Here is a 20,503-nt window from a genome sequence, read left to right on the forward strand (position 1 = left end):
AGTATAGCTGATTATACCGACTACTGCATTCAGATTGGTAAAGTATATATGAGTGCCCTGTGATTTACTGGCACCTCATCAACATTTTGTTTGTGTTTTGCAGCTTCTTGGCCCCAAAGACCCTGAAATGAGATTTTAGGGTGCTTTTTTAAAAGTAATGTTTCTTATTTCCTCCCTCAGAGTCCAAAAGGTGTTACTTCATTTTCCTTTAAGTAAGAAAGAAGATCTCTCAGAAAGATATGAAGTATCTGATAGATTTAGATCTATGAAATAGTTTTTTTTTAATATATATACTTTTTTGGCGGGACACAGTTCTGATATTTGGTACTAATACCATATGTTGATGAGATTATTAGTACATTTTAAGTCTTGGGGTCACTGTTTACAGTTCTGAGACAGGCCTATTTACCTCTAGCTTATTAATTGCTGTCCTGAGTAGCTTTAAAAGTAAGGTTTTAAGTTTTGTTAACAGCAATATGATTACAGCTGTGTAAAAAGACTCATTCATAAAAAAATAAAGTGAATGCGGCATCGTTTGTGGAGTTGGTGGTCTGAAGATGTTTAGCTGTTGGGAATTTCCAAGTTCCTGTCCCACAAAACCACATACAAATAACTAATGTCATAAGAACAGAGTAGGATGGGTGGTCAGAAGCCACGGCCCCTGGGGCAGTCGAATTGTTATATGTATATGTATATATATATCTATATATATAAAAACAGAAAAAGGAAAGAAAGCTGCTTTTCCAAAAGACTTTGTGTGTCCTAATTTTAGAATTGTTTTTCCAGTTAATTGTTAATGCTGGACACAGTCATGTACTGACTGGGTGAGTGGGACGCAGCCAATTATAATATTATTCTATGGGCACTTCAGCTAGTTACGTCATTGTGCGTACATTTCAGGATTTACATGCAGGAACGACTGGAGTCATTGTTCACAGAATCATAAAAATTATGTATAAATGATTGTGATTTAAAATTGTGTCTTGGTGGTCCTGCAGTTGATTAGAGGTCACTGCGGTCTTCTGAGTCACATTCTGTAATTGTTTTACAATTACAACAAGCTATTTATTTAGCCAAATGGTCATTTAATGTGATGGATTAAAGCTGAATGTGCTTCAGATGGCTGCCTGCATTCCGGGGACAAATATATTTATAGCTCTTTCAACCTTATTTTGCCCTACAAGGGCCTGCACTAGAAAGAAACTGAGAAACCTTTTCCCATAGTAGGAATTCCTTTGAAGCCAATTGCTTTGCACATTTCAGTCAGTTGTTCAGAACTGAAAGCGAGGCATGCTGACCAGAACACCTTCAGCATGGAATCATTTATTTGCATACGTTCAGAAAAAGGCCATACTATAGCTGCAAACAAGCGGTCGAGATGTTGAAAAGGGGGCCACGTATCTCGGTGTGTTTATGATGTCGCAGCCAACAGCCGCACAATACAGGCACTTGTTCCAATGAATGCCTCCATGCCTGTACGCAACACCTCTCTGTGGTTCCAAGAGACTCTGTGGACCTTTTAGATAGCGATTTAAAGATCACAGCCAGCAAGTTCTGGCGCTTGGTTCTGCTGAGTAGGACTAGTGGCCTTCCCATGTTGGCATGGGTTTTGCCAGTTTCAAAAACCTGCTTTGACAGGGGTTAATCGCTTATTTGGGTAACCCACAGGAATACTGAATGTTCACTTGTTGTGTTTTGTCATTTCAAGAATAATGTATGTGAAACTTCTTTTCCCTCCAAGTGCTGCCAGCACAAGGTGTGTAGTGTAGTATGTTCGTGACCGTTCTTCAGTAGCCTTTCTTGTAAGTTATGCCTCCATACTGGGATTATAGCATGACATCATTGCTTTCTAGAGCTCATCCCCTGACATTGCTAATCTCCAACACCTCATTAGTGGAGACACTTTTGGGATTCCATATGTCATTTTGTTTAATCGTAGCATTCTCTGTGAACTGTAGGAAACCCTGCACCTATCAAGTGATAAGGCCAGAGATGGACTGGGTGGCATGGTTTCCATTCTGTAGTGGCTCAACATTTTTTTTTAAACAAATGAGAACTGTCTGTTTGTAGACACACTACTCACACCACATTTCTAAACCAACATTTTGCTCATTATTTCTAGTAAAGCCTGACTGTTTTGACACAGTCGCTGACGTTAATCTGCATCCAGCCCTGCATGTAGTCCCTCAAACCTGCAGGGAAAAACCTGGGGGTTGGTGGTAGAATTGGCATTCCAGCCACCACAAAAAACCTCACACTGTTCCCTTCCATCTGAACTAGTGTGGTGCTGAGGTATCACCAGTTGCATGGCTGCACTAGGGTCCTAATCTGGATCCTGAGTTGGTTTGTCGTGTGGTGGGTACGGCAATGCATTGTATCAGCACGTGCTCCTAACCTCCTGACCGTTTTGACATAGTCGGTGACCTTTTGTCATTTTACTTTTAGTTTAATATTGCTGTTAATATACCGTTCCTGGGCAATGTACCTCCCAGTTTAATGTTACTGCTAGTCAGTCTTCCTCTCAGTTCAAAGTTTCTGGATTGCATATCGTAGTGACAAATTTATTTTGCTGGATAGTCTCCCTAAAGCGGAGTGATGTCTCTGAGGCTAGGGATCTAGAGACCTTCTGATTGCCAGTTCGAATCCCGTAAATGCCAAAAGGGACTCTGCTCTGTTGGACCCTTGAGCAAGGCCCTTAACCTGCAATTGCTCCGTCCTGGGTGTGACATTAATCTGCATCCAGCCCTGCATGTAGTCCCTCAAACCTGCAGGGAAAAACCTGGGGGTTGGTGGTAGAATTGGCATTCCAGCCACCACAAAAAACCTCACACTGTTCCCTTCCATCTGAACTAATGTGGTGCTGAGGTATCACCAGTTGCATGGCTGCACTAGGGTCCTTAATCTGGATCCTGAGTTGGTTTGTCGTGTGGTGGGTACGGCAATGCATTGTATCAGAGCGTGCTCCTAACCTCCTGACCGTTTTGACATGGTCGGTGACCTTTTGTCATTTTACTTTTAGTTTAATATTGCTGTTAATATACCGTTCCTGGGCAATGTACCTCCCAGTTTAATGTTACTGCTAGTCAGTCTTCCTCTTAGTTCAAAGTTTCTGGATTGTATATCGTAGTGACAAATTTATTTCGCTGGATAGTCTCCCTAAAGCTTTAATTGTACCCGACAGTCAACGAGCTCAGGTTCACTGCCTAGTCACTTTTTGCAGTAGTCTTTGTCGGCCTCTGCGTCTCCCCTGACTCGGGTGGTTCCTCTTGTTGAGCTCCAGGTTTCCCTCGCTGGCACTAGACGGTGTTGTGTGCTGTAAAGTGTGTTTTATGTTGTGTTGTATCTCTTCCTTTTCTTAAATATCAATATCTCCCACATTCTTTCACATGCAGCTTACCAGAGGCGCAGTTTTTTAGAAGCCTGGGGGTGGGTGGTGCTTTGTAGCAGCTTTCCAACCTTGTAATCTCAGGTCTCCAATTTGTCGAAGGGGCCCGGGCGCTGTCAATGTAGCTTTTTGTTCACTGTACATGGCAGACTTCTACCCACTCTGACAGTCAAAAATATGTTCTCTAGCAGGGGTTCCTCTGCTCTTTTCAAAATGCCAGGTAGGTTTATGTGTGGCCACATTCTGTACTTGCCCATGACGACATAAAAAGTTTTAATTTTGCCTCATTAAAGAAATAAATGCCGTTCAGTCTACAGCCTGTTCCCTGATAGAGGCAATATTTACAGCCCCTGTCCATTGACAGCATTAATCTCTGGCACCTCATTAAAAGAGACACTTGTACCGCTGCTGTAAGTCATAATGAAGTGCAGCTGCAGGCTGCAGCATTTGAACTTTTCTAGCTGTGTCCAGAGCGATAACAAAATGTCTCTTAATGAACAATTGGTGAAAATGAAACAGGGCCTGGGCTGGACTGTGTGCCGTGCTGCACATATCTGTCAACTTGAGGCTTTCCTGCTGTTATTTTCAGAGGTGGAGTCCACAGCAGAATTTACTTAAAGTTACCATTTTCATTGGTGAATGCTTTCAAAACCAGTAGCAAGCTCTACACATCCTCCAGACGCCTTTTGATTCTATTTTCTGTTCACACTGTCAAAACAAATTCATGAAGCTGTTCATTTCACTAGTTTGGTTTATTTGGCTGTGAATCTGACAGATAATAGCTCACTGCCACCTGGATACAAATTGTACCTCCTATTTCCTGTAATACTATTCTCTTTGTGTTTTTTTTTTTATGAGTCCCAAACTTTGATAATTGAAACTCCAGTGAGTATTAAAATTTTAAAGTTTAGCCTTAGAGAGTCCTGAATATTTTATCCTCAGGCGGTGGTGGCTGTTTAACATTGATCCTAGAGTAATAAAGACTCCTCTGTGATGCGGATCACTCGAACTGAAGTTTAAGATAAGATTGTATAAGATTTCAGAGGGATTAGACTTGCTTTTCATTTTTTGCTTTATGTCCTCTTATTTTCTTTGTAAGCATTTCTGTTCCCATTAATTTAAAACATCTTAAAAATCTGATTATATGTTAATCAAAGAAAGTTGGTTATTGAAGCTTCACGATATTATGCACCAGCAGCTAGGACAATACTTTTAAAAAGTACATGTAACTATATCAAGTCAACTGTACACTCTCAATATTCATTTTGTGTTATTACTGGGCAGTTTTTTAATTAAAGGTTTGATATTACTAGGACTCTTCTGGAGATATCTGCACTTTGGAAAACAAAGTCTAACACTTTTCAGTTACTTCATGGTATCGATTATTCGTCTACAACGGTGATTCCCGACGTGGGGCGCACGTCCCACTGGGGGGGCAATTTGATTTTTTAGGGGGGCAATTCGAGAATTTAGGTATATTAAACAGTTTATAAAATGAAAAACAAATTCACTGTTAAAAATGATAGAAAAAATAAACAAATAATGTTTATTTTTTTACAGAGACATTTCTATAAACATAGAAGGGATGACGAAGAACCTTTTAATTTATGATTTTACAACCGGCTTGGGTTTTTCTACTTAGAAATAATTTTTACCATTAAAATAATATGAATTGTAACAATGATTAAAAATTTTGCAATATACCAAAAATATAAAATGATCAAAATATTACAGAAAAAGCTGTCATTAAAGTTATTTTATATTTATGAATATCACGTCTCTTATTATATGTTTTCAAAACTGTATTTGCTATATTTTCATACTACTTCATATTATATTATTTTTCTTAACAATTTCTTAGAGATTTCTTGGTCAGTACTTCAACTGTCCTTTCCTTCTTTTGTTTCCATGTTCTTTGGAAGTTTGTTTAGACCAAATTAATGACATTATGGGCTTCCTCCACGTGAGTAGGAGTTCACTTTTTGAATAGGTAATAATAAGAATAAGGTATATGTTACAGTGGGGGACATCTTGATTTTAGAGAGGCCTAGGTGGGGCATGGCCAAAAAAAGGTTGGGAACCACTGGTCTACAAGTTCCTAAATGGCTTCAGAAAAAGCACTGCATCACATCACATGAAAATTGATGACCTTTCTTACTTGTAAAGCGATTTCTTCTATTGTTTCCTTTTTTTTGTTGTTGGATGAAAAATGGCCCTGCCTTCCTCTTGTTTCTCATCAGTAGTCGATGTAGACTGATGTACCATGTGTGTTTCATCTGTCACACTTGTTTCTCCATTTTTGAATGTCTCTATCCACCTGTGCGCACTTTGACAAGGTAAAGCAATGTCTCCACACTGATCACATACATGGAGGTAAATTTATGGTCCTTTATACCAAATTGCATAATGTTACCATGTTGTACCGATTGAAAACGTGGGATTTTTTGAAAAGCAGATTTTATACTTCAGTGTACTGTAGTTTGTTTACTTATACACAGAAAATTTGTTTAATTCGTCTTGTGAAGCATTTCATAATTTAAAAACCACCATATAGAAATAAATTGGCATGGTATACCTTTCAAGCCATTTACATGTTTTTTGTTTTGTTTTGTTGGTTCCTACTTGGAATATTTTTGGAATTATACCTGAGCACTTAACTCTTTCGAGAAGCCGATTCTGGATCCTGAAGAGGTCACAAGAGGCAGCCACTTGGAAGAGTATAGTTAAAAATAAAACGAGATGCCACATACTATTTTACCAGTTTTCACCCACAAAAGAAATGATTGCACCACTGCACCCAAATGTTTCTTTCCTGCTGCTTGTCCACCAGCCAGCTTGTCAAGGATTCCCAGAAACAATGGTCAGTGTTGATATGTGATAGGTTCTGTATGTGCACCCACAGTCTTTTTTTTGTGTCTTGACAAATTTGTCAAGTTAGATGTTTGACCAAGTTGGAGTTAATTTATGGAATATGCAGTTGATTACGAATATGCAGTTGTTGAATAGTCATCTCATTGTAAAAAGAATTTAGCAGGGAAGTTAGACTCTTATAATATGTGTCTAAAGCAATCAGGCAGTAGCTCATACATTACATACCTCAGCTTGTAACTGGCATAACTGATATGCTTACTAAGATGCACAGGTTTCATTAATTTAGTTAGCCATTTTTTCCATTTGTTTTTCTTTTGTTGAGTTTTTTGAGCTTGGTCCGCATTGCCGGCAGTAAGTCGAACCCGTTTCCAGTGAGAGTTGGACTCCGCCAGGGCTGCCCTTTGTCACCGATTCTGTTCATAACTTTTATGGACAGAATTTCTAGGCGCAGCCAGAGTGTTGAGGGGGTCTGGTTTGGTGGACTCAGGATTTGGTCACTGCTTTTTGTAGATGATGTTGTCCTGTTTGCTGCATCAGGCCGTGATCTTCAGCTCTCTCTGGATCGGTTCGCAGCTGAGTGTGAAGCGGCTGGGATGGGAATCAGCACCTCCAAATCCGAGACCATGGTCCTCAGCCGGAAAAGGGTGGAGTGCCCTCTCAGGGTTGGGAGCGAGATCCTGCCTCAAGTGGAGGAGTTCAAGTATCTTGGGGTCTTGTTCACGAGTGAGGGAAGAATGGAGCGTGAGATCGACAGGCGGATCGGTGCGGTGTCCGCAGTGATGCGGGCTCTGCATCGGTCTGTCGTGGTGAAAAAGGAGCTGAGCCATAAGGCAAAGCTCTCAATTTACCGGTCGATCTATGTTCCTACCCTCACCTATGGTCATGAGCTATGGGTTGTGACCGAAAGAACGAGATCGCGAATACAAGCGACTGAAATGAGTTTCCTCCGCAGAGTGTCTGGGCTCTCCTTTAAAGATAGGGTGAGAAGCTCAGTCATCCGGGAGGGGCTCAGAGTAGAGCCGCTGCTCCTCCGCATCGAGAGGAGTCAGATGAGGTGGCTCGGGCATCTGAGCAGGATGCCTCCTGGACACCTCCCTGGTGAGGTGTTCTGGGCACGTCCAACCGGGCGGAGGCCCCGGGGAAGACCCAGGAGACGCTGGAGGGACTATGTCTCCCGGCTGGCCTGGGAACGCCTCGGGATTCTCCCGGAAGAGCTAGAAGATGTGGCCAGGGAGAGGGAAGTCTGGGCATCTCTGCTCAAGCTGCTACCCCCGCGACCCGACCTCGGATAAGCGGAAGAGAATGGATGGATGGATGGATGAGTTTTTTGACTAGTTTATCTTTTTAATTAAACTGACAACTGACTATAACCCTATGTTTGTGTTTTTTGCAGACACAAAACCGAATGAAGCTGATGGCAGATAACTATGATGAAGAGCATCACCATCACGTTCCACACCACCCACACCACCCACATCACCATCCGCATCACCGCTCTCCAGGACGCCCCCCTCACACCAACCACAGGCCCTCTCCTGATCAGGTGAAGTACCCTTTATTTTCTACACTATTATGTGTTTAATATAAGGCTGGTGCCTTATATAACTCTCTGGTTTTACTTATTTTGAATCTGCGGTATGTGAACATTATGTTAGGTATATTTCTTTTTTAGCATACTGTGTGTTTAGGTAAATCTATTAGTTAAATTTGTAGACACTCACAAGCTACTACAGGGAAAATGTTAGAGGGAGGGAGAGAAGGAGAACTAGGCCATACACCATTCCTCACTCCAGATTTTCAGTATCAAAGGTGAACATGAAGTCATTAAAAAATGAGGGGATGCCCTGACTGCGTCAATGCTGTGACCACTAAAAGCTCCATCAGGACTGCCTCAAATAAAGTCTCGCAACAGGTAAAGGGAAATATGCTGAAGTTCTTTTAAGCTGTTTTTCTTTTCAATGTGGCACCATTAGTCAAACTTAGATGAGCAACCCAACTGCTCTAGACTTGCAGAGTTAATTTACTTAATTGTTTTTTTTGTTTGGGGTCTTTGGGAATAGTGGAGTTTTGAAATTAGCTGTGATTCACCTTCCCTCAATTATTCTTAACTTGCCTTTTATCTGCCTTGTTTTAGTATTTCAAAACTTGTTGTTTATAGTCTAGTGAAATGTGTAATTTTAGGTTACAGTCTAACTTTGCACCATTTGGGGGATTTTCACAAAGACATAGGTATTTAGTTGTATTTTTTATCACCTCTCTACTATTTACAAATTGCTAAAGCAGAATTTAGAGAATTAAATCATTTACTAAATTTAAACAAGCTACTTCTTTTGAGTTCTGTGTATCTTTTGAAAGCTTTAATTAGCTACTCACCATTTTGTTTGTGCACAATGAATACATTTACCATTTTTGTAACACTAGAGCTTATGGTGTATCACCAAGACAAACCTGTGATTTAATTTCTTGTCTTTTTCACGCACACAAACCCACGTCTAACGACCATTTCTTTAAAGCATGAGATAGGGTGTGGAACTGACAAAGTGTGAGTCTCACTAACATGCTGGACTGTGGTATTGTAAGCTCGATCCCCTGCAACAAAATAGCAAATCTTAGCTAAACATCTGTCTTTATAGAGCAAAAAGATGATATCCATGTGTTTGCAACAACAAGAGTGTGACATCTCACACAGTTGGTAACATTCTTAGGTGGAGCAAACACCGTTGAGACTTCTTCCCTACACAGTTTTAATTTCAAAGCCGTCTTTTGATTCATAACATGGAATATAGAGGTCTATAATTTTAAGATAGTAAATGTTGTGGGTGTCAATCATTTCATCATTGTAGCTATAATTTATTACTAGCTGTTGTATCTGGCTTCGGCCTGAAAATTTCCTGAAATCTAAGACGGTGTGCCTTAGTTATAGAGCTGTCAGTTAAGAAGTACTATGTAAAAAACTAAGTAAGTTTTAGTATATGATATTTGTAGTTTTTTTTTTATTTTTTTTACCGGGCCAAATATTATTACTGTAGTTCTCAGGGGTGGCTTATTCCTGAAAATGCTACATACAATTACCTATGAGTAAAACCTTTCTGTCCATAGATCAAGTCCTGATTTTCCTAGTGACTGACTTTGGCCTCTGTTGATGATCAATGCCAAACACAATTTTGCAGAAAACTCTATTCTTTTGGATTGAAACCGGTTATCTGTGGTAATAATGGTAATTTTGAGTATTTATGTCCACCTGTCTCATGCCCTATGCTTGTTGGGATAGGTTCCAGTTCCCCTGCCCAGATTAGAAAGCAGATTTAGAAAATATGTATGTATTATTAGGATTATTATTAATAGTTTTCATTTGTTTACAGCATTCACTCAAGCATTACTTTTCATGTTTTGAATCTGTTGTATGTTCGAACTTCAGTTTTTGTCTATTTTGGTTTTTTTTTTGGCGCCATAGCGAACCAATAAAGTTGTAACATTGAGTCATGTTTTACTTTAACTTATTACAAAATTAAATTAAGTTTATAGGCTGCATATTTAATTGGCCATTACAATAAATTAAATGTTTGAAATGCTTGTATTATGTACATTAATACAGCACATTCAGTTGGGTGAAATGCACCCCACACAAATGTACACCTCCATTGACCAGGAGGCCAGCAGTTGGATTAAGCGGTTTTGATAATGGAATTATATGCGAAACAGCAATGGAATCAATATAAATCTATGTTTAATAGAACCTATCTGTAAAATACCAATTAACAGATGATTTTTCTGGGTTATGAGGAGAATGATACGTGTTATGAGATATTCAATACAGTATCGCAACAATGTGAGTAAGAGTTTTGCTCACACTTGGTTGCTGCTCAGCAGAAAATTCACACATTTGCAACCATCTTGATTTTTTTTAACTGTTATAAGTCTGTTACAGTCAAGTCAGCACATGTTTGTTTATACTGTATGAGACAAAATATGAACATACGTTGTTTGTATGTATGTATGAGTAGAAAGAAAACATTGCCAAAAGTGAATAAAGTTCTTTGGCTATGTATTAGCACAGCAGAGAGTGTATATGTTTCAGCATACAGTGTAGTTTAAGCAGTTCAGTACGTCGTGTATGAGTCAAAATCACACTATATGATGCATGTGTTTCAGTATATAGTGTATTCATTTCTTTGAATTAAGTCGCAAATGGCACCTTATAGAAAAGAAATATCATGAACTCTAGCGTCAGTGTAGGCACTAGAATTTTTGGGACCCTAAGCAAAGTTGTAAATATCGTGCCCTTATGTTTGAGTTTTCACGATAGTTTTGTGCATGTACAAAAAGTGTGGTGTTTACATGTGCAGTTTAGGGTATAATAAACTGAAGGTGGTGGGGCTGAGTCTCCCTTGGTATTACGCATGTGCACAGGCCACACCTGTGTCGCCTAATGGGTTTACCAGCTTTATGTCTAGTGTCCATCTCCTCTCTCTTCTGAGCTGCACTAGCACCATCAGCCTCAGTTTCTTGGGCATGAGCAATCCAGTTTCTCCTCTTTTTCTGTCCCTTCTGGGCAGCTGGACTTGAGGTGTATAGCCTACCTTGAGTGTGTAACCACATCTTACTTCCTTTTTTCACTTCAGATCACATGCCACATGTCATCCTGTCTCTATTCTCTTGTCACACTACCTCCGCTTATTCACTCATCCATCCATACTATTGGAGAGTGGAACTGTTGTGCTGCTGTTATTTAAATGGTAGGCACACTCGACAGCTCTCAGTGGAAAAAATATTGTGGTGCTTTAAAATAGTCCACTTGCTACAGCATTCTAATTGATAAATATCGATTATATATATATATATATATATATATATATATATATATATATATATATATATATATAAAAACAAATTGTCTAATTTTCTTTTTTCTATAACATCACCAAATTTCAATTAAAGAAGCCAAAATATTTTTGAGATTTTGAGGAATTCAGTTTTTCTATTTACCCCTAAATACTGCATTGATATATCGAAATGTCCTTTCTTAGCAGAGGTCTACTGCCCTATATGTACAGTTCAGACAAATTTCTACTGGAAATAGTGTTTTTCATGATGAGTGAGTGAGCCAACTTTGAATGTTACATATCTATCTATCTATCTATCTATCTATCTATCTATCTATCTATCTATCTATCTATCTATCTATCTATCTATCTATCTATCTATCTATGTAATCCTGCCAACTACGCTAAATTATCTATCAATCTATCTATGTAATCCTGCCAACTACGCTAAATTATCTATCAATCTATCTATGTAATCCTGCCAACTACGCTACATTATCTATCGATCTATCCAATCAAATGCAGTAAAGGTACAAAAACTAAATAAAACCCAAACTGCAGTTCAGATAAGGAGGTTGACAGTATACCTAAAACAAAAAGGAGCATTAGAAGTGAGTTCTAACATAAAACTGGGAATGAGGGTACAGGTAGATCCATAAGGCTTACTTGTTTGACTCTTACGCATGTTGGCACAATGTAAAAAATCATTTCTAAGTTTAATCTGTGCTGCAATTTACTGAGGTTGCATTTAAGTTCATAGCGCTATTCTCTTCACAGTGATAGACAGCGAGAAGACAGAGAGCAAGTTGCAAGCTCTTTAACATGAAGGTTATATTAGTGAAAAGAGGTGCCCCCCTATTCTGAAATACTGTATTTAAACACCTATTGTAGTTTCTGATCCGTGCTGGCTCAGAAGTAATGATTTATTGGAGAGAGCCAGCAGTGGCTGATGATATGATCTGTCTCCCTTTCTGTTCCTTCTGTAACAATCTCATCTCTCTAGTTTTTTTTTTTTTTTTGAAAAGGCCACGCTAATCTGTTGCTTTATCTGTGCATTTTTTTAATACGTAAAGCTGAAATACATCCATAAAAACTGAAGTACTGCATACGTTTTCTTTCTGATATGTTTGGCTGTACAGTATTTGGTCTAAAGGATAACCAAAAGTCTCTGAAAGTATAATGCTTACATATTACCACTAATACTAATATAATACTTACTTTCTACTTTTCTTTCTAATCTAATTTCCTATTTCCTTTATTTTCCTTTTTTTTTTCCACGTCTTACCCATATGAATCTCCAAAAGCTGCATTAGATGTTGCCCACTGTGAAAAGCAGTGTATAAAATGTTTCATATTTATTGTCTAGCCATACAGTACAGAACATTGTTTAAGACATGCCTCCAGTTACACAATATAAACTTCCAGGAACAAGCATTCTCGTAGCCGGGCCTACAGTAGCTCAAGCAATTTGTGCAGGGTCACTTAGTGATAAGTGATTGGTGTCCTTTGTGTTTTTCTAGTGTCTTAGTCACTAGAATCTGCAATTATGCAGAATGGGCTGAAAGACAGATTTTAGTTTCATTTTAAGGTTAACTGAAATACAAAAGGTTATGTGAATGACAGTTAGGATCAGTGTTTTAAAAATAACATAAAATAATAATCTCAAACCTGCTTAGTCCATTTCTGGGTTATGGGGGCCAGAGCCATCCTGGCCTCAGTGAGGTGTTTAAAAGTAAATATGACCTGTTTTTTCATTTAGTGATCCTTGAACAGGCTCATAGGTGAAACATCCACAAAGTACATATAGTAGGTGGAGCGTATGTCTTCATTTAAGTCAGATAATCTGAAAAACTCTTGGTAATCTCCTAAGCACTATCTGCATTGAGGAGAACATCTATTGAAGCAGGCTGAGACTTGCGAGGTAAATGTTCACAGAAACATGCATTAAAAAACCAAGTTTTATCTCCTTAACAAAGCAATCTGCTCCAGGGCAAAATGCACCAAAATGAGGAGAGTGTCTTTATTCCCCCATATTTTCTATCAAAATACCGTGTTATTGCCTGCAGGACAAATAAATAATTGCTCCTAAATTACTGCATTTTTTTATTAGTGAGCTGCTTTAATTAATCTTTCCAGCAGACTGAGCAGATAATCATTAGCTGTCAGATTTTTGCACCTCAGCCAAGTGTGATTGTGTCTACCAGTGTAATTGGAAAGGCCCAAAAAATTGAGCACACGTCCACTTGAGACTTGTGATGTGCAGAAGCTCACCAAACAGCACTGTTCAGCCATAGCAGTTCCGAGGATTGTCTACTTTTTATCATATTAGCATTATATTTTCATTTGTAAAATAAATAACCTCACCCTGTATTATCATTTATTTTAAATTATATTGGGGCTAGTGCACTGCATTCACTAAGTAATAAAACCTAACACCATGTGCACATAAAGAACTGGACAACATTATTTAGCTACTGCAGACACCGAGTACCCACACTCACCTCAGTCAGGCTTTGGTTTTTGTTTAGTTAACTTCTATTATGGGTAATATGGTAATTACACAGCTGTTTAATTCTTTTGGGATTAATACAGATGCCAAGCAGAAAAGTAAAGTTTATTATTATTAAAACTGAAAGTTAATGGAGCTCAGTAACAGTGTGTTGCCTACAGTACTGCACTGAGCCACGTCGTCAGGGTTCAGATGCCTTTGTGCTGCTGGTGGTTGCCAATTAGGAGTCCCACTCTGAATGCTGAATTGGTTTTGCTGCTATTTTGAGATGCAGGAAAAGAGGGGGGGGAAAAATAAAGCTACACATTTCATAGTGGGAAGGTCATAAAAGAAAATAGTTCACTGGGGATCTCCTCATGCCCCACACACATGCTCATAGGCTACTAATGAGGACAGAAATATTTCACAGTATAGCTAACTCCTGCTGGCAAAGTACTTAAGAAGAATCGTCCGTCTGATTGGGCATTCAGGAGTGCTTGTATTTCTCATGAAAATCAGAATTTTCTTACAAGCTGTCAATAGCTATAGAAATAAAAGAAAGCTGAGACTGAAGGTTTTAAATATTCAGTTAAATTAAAATATATATTTTTTAGGGAAGTCAGACTAGCATAGCATATATGAGTATGAGTATAGTATGAAATGTAAAATAAGCAGAAACATTTTGTTTAAATGCAAAGAAACAATACAGTATGCACAAAATTCTACAGTCATATATATATATATAATATACTGTGCATACACATAAACTACTGCTCAAATGTTTTAGAACACCTCAGTTTTTAGGGTTTTTACAGAAATGCACACAGTTTAATATCTTAATGTTTCATGAAATCAAGGCATAGAACAAATCAACAATGGCAAATAAAGAAATAAATCAAGGAATCATTGTGTACCAAATTTTTTTTCAAAGTTTTGATTCATCAAAGTAGCCACCTTTTGCCGATATAACAGCCAAACTGTGGTAATCCTTTTGATTCAGAATGCCGGACATTCTGTGCAAATTATCAACTCTGCCTCCAGCAAAAGAACCCCAGATCATCACACTTCCTCCTCCATGTTTGACAGTTGGTGTCACACACTGAGGAATCATCCTTTCAGCAACTTGATGGGTGTGATTCATCAGTTCATAAGACTTCCTTCCATTCTGCAGTAGTCCACAGCTGGTATTTCAAGGCCCTGTTTTGTCCTTTAAGGGATGGCCACTCACCCTGTCAAACCTGCAGCACAAAGTCTCCTCTTCACAGTACAAACTGACATTTGCTTTTCTCAACCACTGTTACACTGTCTTTGAATCTGTTGTTCTGTGAGGCGCCTTTCGTGTAAGCTGGTGATTTACAGTACCTATAAAAAGTATTCACCCCCATGGAAGTTTGTTTATTGATATAGAAAATTAAATTACAGTGGATTTAATTTGCTTTTTTGACACTAATCAAAACAAAAAAAATTTCTTCAGTGTCAATGTGATAACAGAGCTCTGCAAATAGGTCTAAATGTATTACAGCTATAAAGCATGAAATAATTGATCACTTAAGCAAGTATTCATCCCCAAGGCAGTATTTAGTAGATGCGCCTTTGGCAGACGTGACAGCCTTGAGGCTGTATGAACTGGTCACTGCAATTTTCCCCATTCTTCTTTGCTAAACTGCTCAAGCCCTGTCAGAATGCAAAGCGATCAAGAGTGAACAGCCCTCTTCAAGTCTAGCTGCAAATTCTCAGTTGGATTGAGATCTGGACTCGGCCACACAAGGACATTAACATTGTTGTTTTTGAGCTATCCGTGTGTAACGTTAACTTTAGTTTTGGTGTCATTGTATAGCTGGACAAGAATCTTCTCCCAAGTTGTTGGGTTAGGGGTAGGGTTAAGGTTAGGCATTAGGTTTAGGGTCACATTAGTCTTTAGCAAAGTTAACACCTACAATTCAGAAGGATTCAGCCAAATTAAAATTCAAGCCTTTGGCCTTAATAGTCACATGTTTACTGTACCACCCACTAAAATAGTTTTTTCCAAATTTAACGGGAAATAATTATAATTCTGGATTTTTTTTATAAATAATGTTGTTAATGAGGTAACTTGAGACATATTAGGTTTATATGATTTATATACAGTAGCTGGGTGTCATCAACATATGAATACAAATTAATATCGGACTTTCCAATTACATCTCCTAACAACTTATAGAGGAAATATTTATTTTTATATATCGTATCATTTTTCTAAGCTACCATTCCTCTGCAATAATGAGTTTAAATATGGGTGTTTGAGAATTTATATTATATTAGACATTAAGCCCGTTACAATAGCGGGCGCTAGAACAGTAGTGCATAAACATTGCGCATGGCACCGTGAGATGCACGGTGCAGCCCCGCGCATGCACACTTCACCAGAAGACAGACACACACACACACACACGGACACCCTGGACGCACACAGGGGTTTTATTAAAGAGGATTATATTATATTATATTATATTATATTATATTATATTATATTATATTATATTATATTATCTCTATCTTTAAAGTTTAATTTCTGTTTATTCTTTATGTGTGGCTTTTCATGACACAGACTTCAAATTTGACACAAGTACTTCTGCTCATAAGTTTTTTGTCACATGTCACAGCTCTCTCCACCTTAACTTGCCCTTTTGTAGTAATGCCTGGTCAAAGCCCGAAAATACAGCTCTATCTGCATGAATAAAGCTGTTTGTATGTAAGTTTTTTCTGGTATCATTCCAGTATGGCTGTATATATTTTCATAAATACTACAGGATGATTCGGGAATAGTCTAATTTAGAATATAAGCTATGCTGATTCTTGATGTAGTGATAGGAAGGGATTGTTGAATCTTAGTGAATATGATAAATTGGGGTTCAATCCCGCATTAAGTCCTTCTCTTTCCTTTACAATATCAAAGAGCAACTTTACTGTAGATTAGTGGAAGGTGAATGACAATTTTACAGGGTCAACTCAAGGATAGAACAAGTGGTCAAGATCTTAATGGGATGTGATACCACATATTCCTCTCTTCCAAAATGTACCTGTTCTATTTCAAAACACTACCATTCCCTGTTGAGTCTGTGTTTTACAGCCAGACATCTCCGGTCATGCCTCTCTCAAGAACAAATGTATATTACCTGCTGAGATGAGTGCAAAGAAAAAATTATGAAATTTTGAAATAACGCCTGAGCAATGTTGAGAAATACAGGTCATACTCTATTATGTTATACGAATGGAGACACGGTATCATGTGTTTCCACGCCTTCTAATTGAATGAGTAGTTAATGTAGCAACCTAACCAGATTCCAGTCTTGTAAGGCCTCACTGACTGTCTTTGAGTTAAGTGAATGAGTGGATTTCAGCAACGTGTCTTCATACATACATACATACATACATACATGTTCAGATTATATTTCAGTCAGAGACTTGGCTTCTTTAACTTTCTACCTTTTGATTCCATTTTGGGAACAGTTAAAGAAATGTATAAGTTATTAATGTTTTTATGATTTTGCACACTTCTTTATATAAAGAAAATATTATTAAGCCATTTACTTGTGGTTACATTAAAATATTAATTCTTGCCGGTTCATGTATGGTTTCTTTAACTTTTTACCTTTTTAATTTAGTTTTGGGAGTAGTTAAATATTTACAAGTTATAAAATTTTTATAATATTGTACACTTTTTCAAATAATGACAAAGAAAATTTGAACAAACCATCTACATGTGGTGACGCTAAATATTTTTATGCTTACATTCCTTATACATTCTATGTAACTTTAATAGAGGTATTTCAATTTATTATTCAAAAGAAAATACTTCAAACACGTACAAATCCCAATTTTTTATTATCTGTCTTAGTGTATGGAATACATTTTGACTCGGTGCAAAGAATCTCTGCCTCAATTCAGTTCTGACTTTGCTAACACACAATGCCACGAGTTGTGATACATTAAAAGCAGATTTGAAGTTGGGGAGATTAGCTAAGCAAATGTATGAAAAAACATGTGACTTTAAAGCTGTTGTATTGCAAAGAAACCTAAACAAAGTTCAATATTATTTGAAAGAACATTTATTTATGAACAGTCCATTTATTTTGATTTTGTAAACTATAATGCATTACAGACTTGACCTATAGTTATGAAAACAAACATTGTAGAAAAAATTTTAGAAGGAAAAGATGAATTTTAAAAACAAAAATAGGTGTATTGCTACTTAATTTGCCGTTTCAACCTTCTAAAATGTTTAACAATCCCAATTTTCCATGGGAACCTATAATAGTGCTTCTGGGAGCTTTACAGTGCTGCAAAGTTAAAACCCAACTGTAATAAAATGTTCATTAAAACCTTACAAAAAATGCTCTAATTGGGCACTCTTATTTCTATCCTTTTTCTTTGATGCCGGAAGTCATGCAGGGAAAAGTGTTGAAAGCTGGCCAACCAAGCACAAGCTGATTGTCCAGACTTTGCAGGCGCGGTGATTTACGTGACATGTCGTCGACTCAAACTACAAAGACGAACTATAAACCTCTCCAAAGCAAATCTAATTTCACGGCCCACTTCTTTTAGGAAGCTTGGGGTTTCTGCACTGTGTAGAAGTAAGGAATTACTTGCGGACATGTTTCTGGAACATCTTATTTACTTAGCGGCTGGGATCAATATAGCCGACAGTCACGCAAAGCTTTTCTTGAAAACTCTTTCTGAACTTGCTGCACCATACGAAAAAATCAGCCAAAAACATCACCACAGGAATATTTCCAAGAGAAATGATGCAGAAAAGTCACTAAGGTTTTTTGTTTATTTTTGGACATTTTGTGGGATTTTGATAACAAAATACTTCCTTTCAATACAAAAGAGAAAATAGGAATGCGCAAAAGTAAATAGTGATGGTCTGAAATGGAAGAAGGGTGGCTCCTGCTGGACCAATGTGGCAAATCTGTTAAAGACAGCATTACTATTCCACCAATGTGATGCCAAGTCAGTCTCATAAGTTCTCACTTGGTGGCCTTTTTCCCACTTGACCAGTTAAAGTATCGTTTTGAGCGCTTATCATGCTTTAACTGTTGCAGGGATTGTTTTCCTTCGTTCTCTTAGGTATATACATTCTTATTATGCGTTTATGCTTTTATTTAACATCACTCTTTGGAGCATACGGTGTAGTTGCGAAGTTTAAAAATTTCACAATTTCACTTTTCCTTTTACAAACTAGTGACAAAACTCAACATCAGGTTTTCATATTCCGGTATATCGCAAATTAATTCTTATGTACTGCCACAAGAAATGTACTCTGGTGCCAGGGAGCCTGCTTTGGATCTAAGCAAAGGAAATATTTTTTTGTCTTTTGGAATTGTTTTTCCAAACTTGTACACATGATGACAAGCTTATAAGAAAGGCTTCTAAGTTTCATTTCACATACAGTAAGCACCGAGTGTAACGTGACTGTCCAACATGCATGCTGTGTCAACCCGATAGAAACTTGACAGAACTGAAAGCTACTGTGTTTCATTAATGAACCCCGGTGGTTGTTCAAATACCTGCTTATTATATTTCTATGCTTTGCTCTCTTTCTTCAGTAATGTAAAGGTTAAAACGTGAAAGAGACTTGGAGATGCATATTTAAGTACACATTCATGCAGCTCAGGGCAGAGCTGGATAGCAACGTCAGAAACTGGTTTAAATGAGCGACAGCAGAGCAGGCTAAAGCCCATTCTCCATTAAGATGTTAAATCCTCACATGTAGGTACATGAAGGTGAGCAGTTACAAGCCCATTTTGGGAGGGACGGTAGAATTGCATGAAAAAAGCTAGGGAGGCTTAACTTGTCAGTCATCCCTGGCGTGCTTTGCCAGTGATGGGGACACACGCTAGTTACAAGCTTGCTGTCTGGTTTACTTGGCATGAGAACTGATCTTTAAAAACAAATTCTGTGACTGGCACCATTTTGATTCATGGATTCTTTATGAAATAAGTATACTGTATCTACGTACATCTGGCAACATGTGCACCAACCTGGTTTTTCAAACCTGTGAACAAATTGTACTTCCCAACTTGTGTACAAATGAGACCTGCCAGTCATATATTCGGTATCACTTGCATTATTTAAACTGTGTCTGATAGTAAATGCTGATGATTTTAGAGTGTGCAAGTAGCCTAATCCACGTGCAACTTTTATGAAGGTGTCAAATTTCACATAGAGGGTCCCATCCTGCTAAAAGTCGTCACATAGTATTTGCTTATGCCTTGCTTTTAATATGTACTTCACCCACACTGCCCAACAGGGAAAATCAGGTCCCTTGGCTCTATGACTGCAGTACATCCATTTTCTTCTTCCTGATAAAAGAATCCTGTGAAGTGAAAGCTCAATCCATCTTACTCGTCTTGTTAGCTCGTAACTCATAAATGACCCAAAGATCATTGTCTTGATAGAGACCATGTGGTGTTTTAACTAGAAACTGCACATCTAGACAGTGTTGGCTAGTCTTCCACCCAACCTACAGTTAGGTCCATAAATATTTGGACAGAGACAACTTTTTTCTAATTTTGGTTCTGTACATTACCACAATGAATTTTAAATGAAACAACTCAGATGCAGTTGAAGTGCAGACTTTCAGCTTTAATTCAGTGGGGTGAACAAAACGATTACATAAAAATGTGAGGCAACTAAAGCATTTTTTGAACACAATCTCTTCATTTCAGGGGCTCAAAAGTAATTGGACAAATTAAATAACTGGAAATAAAATGTTCATTTCTAATACTTGGTTGAAAACCCTTTGCTGGCAATGACAGCCTGAAGTCTTGAACTCATGGACATCACCAGATGCTGGGTTTCCTCCTTTTTAATGCTCTGCCAGACCTTTACTGCAGCGGCTTTCAGTTGCTGTTTGTTTGTGGGCCTTTCTGTCTGAAGTTTAGTCTTCAACAA

The 20,503-nt window shown here is 38.0% G+C and overlaps 1 protein-coding gene across 1 annotated transcript in view; it reads left to right on the forward strand.

Annotated features, from left to right (window-relative positions):
- LOC114668668 (ERC protein 2) overlaps positions 1–20,503 on the forward strand; it is a 724,143-nt gene that overhangs the window by 503,256 nt on the left and 200,384 nt on the right. The window contains 1 exon segment of the mRNA XM_028824542.2: positions 7,650–7,799. Coding sequence (XP_028680375.1) covers positions 7,650–7,799 — 150 coding nt within the window.

Source organism: Erpetoichthys calabaricus, chromosome 18, assembly GCF_900747795.2.
Source record: "Erpetoichthys calabaricus chromosome 18, fErpCal1.3, whole genome shotgun sequence".
Classification (NCBI taxonomy): Eukaryota; Metazoa; Chordata; class Cladistia; order Polypteriformes; family Polypteridae; genus Erpetoichthys; species Erpetoichthys calabaricus.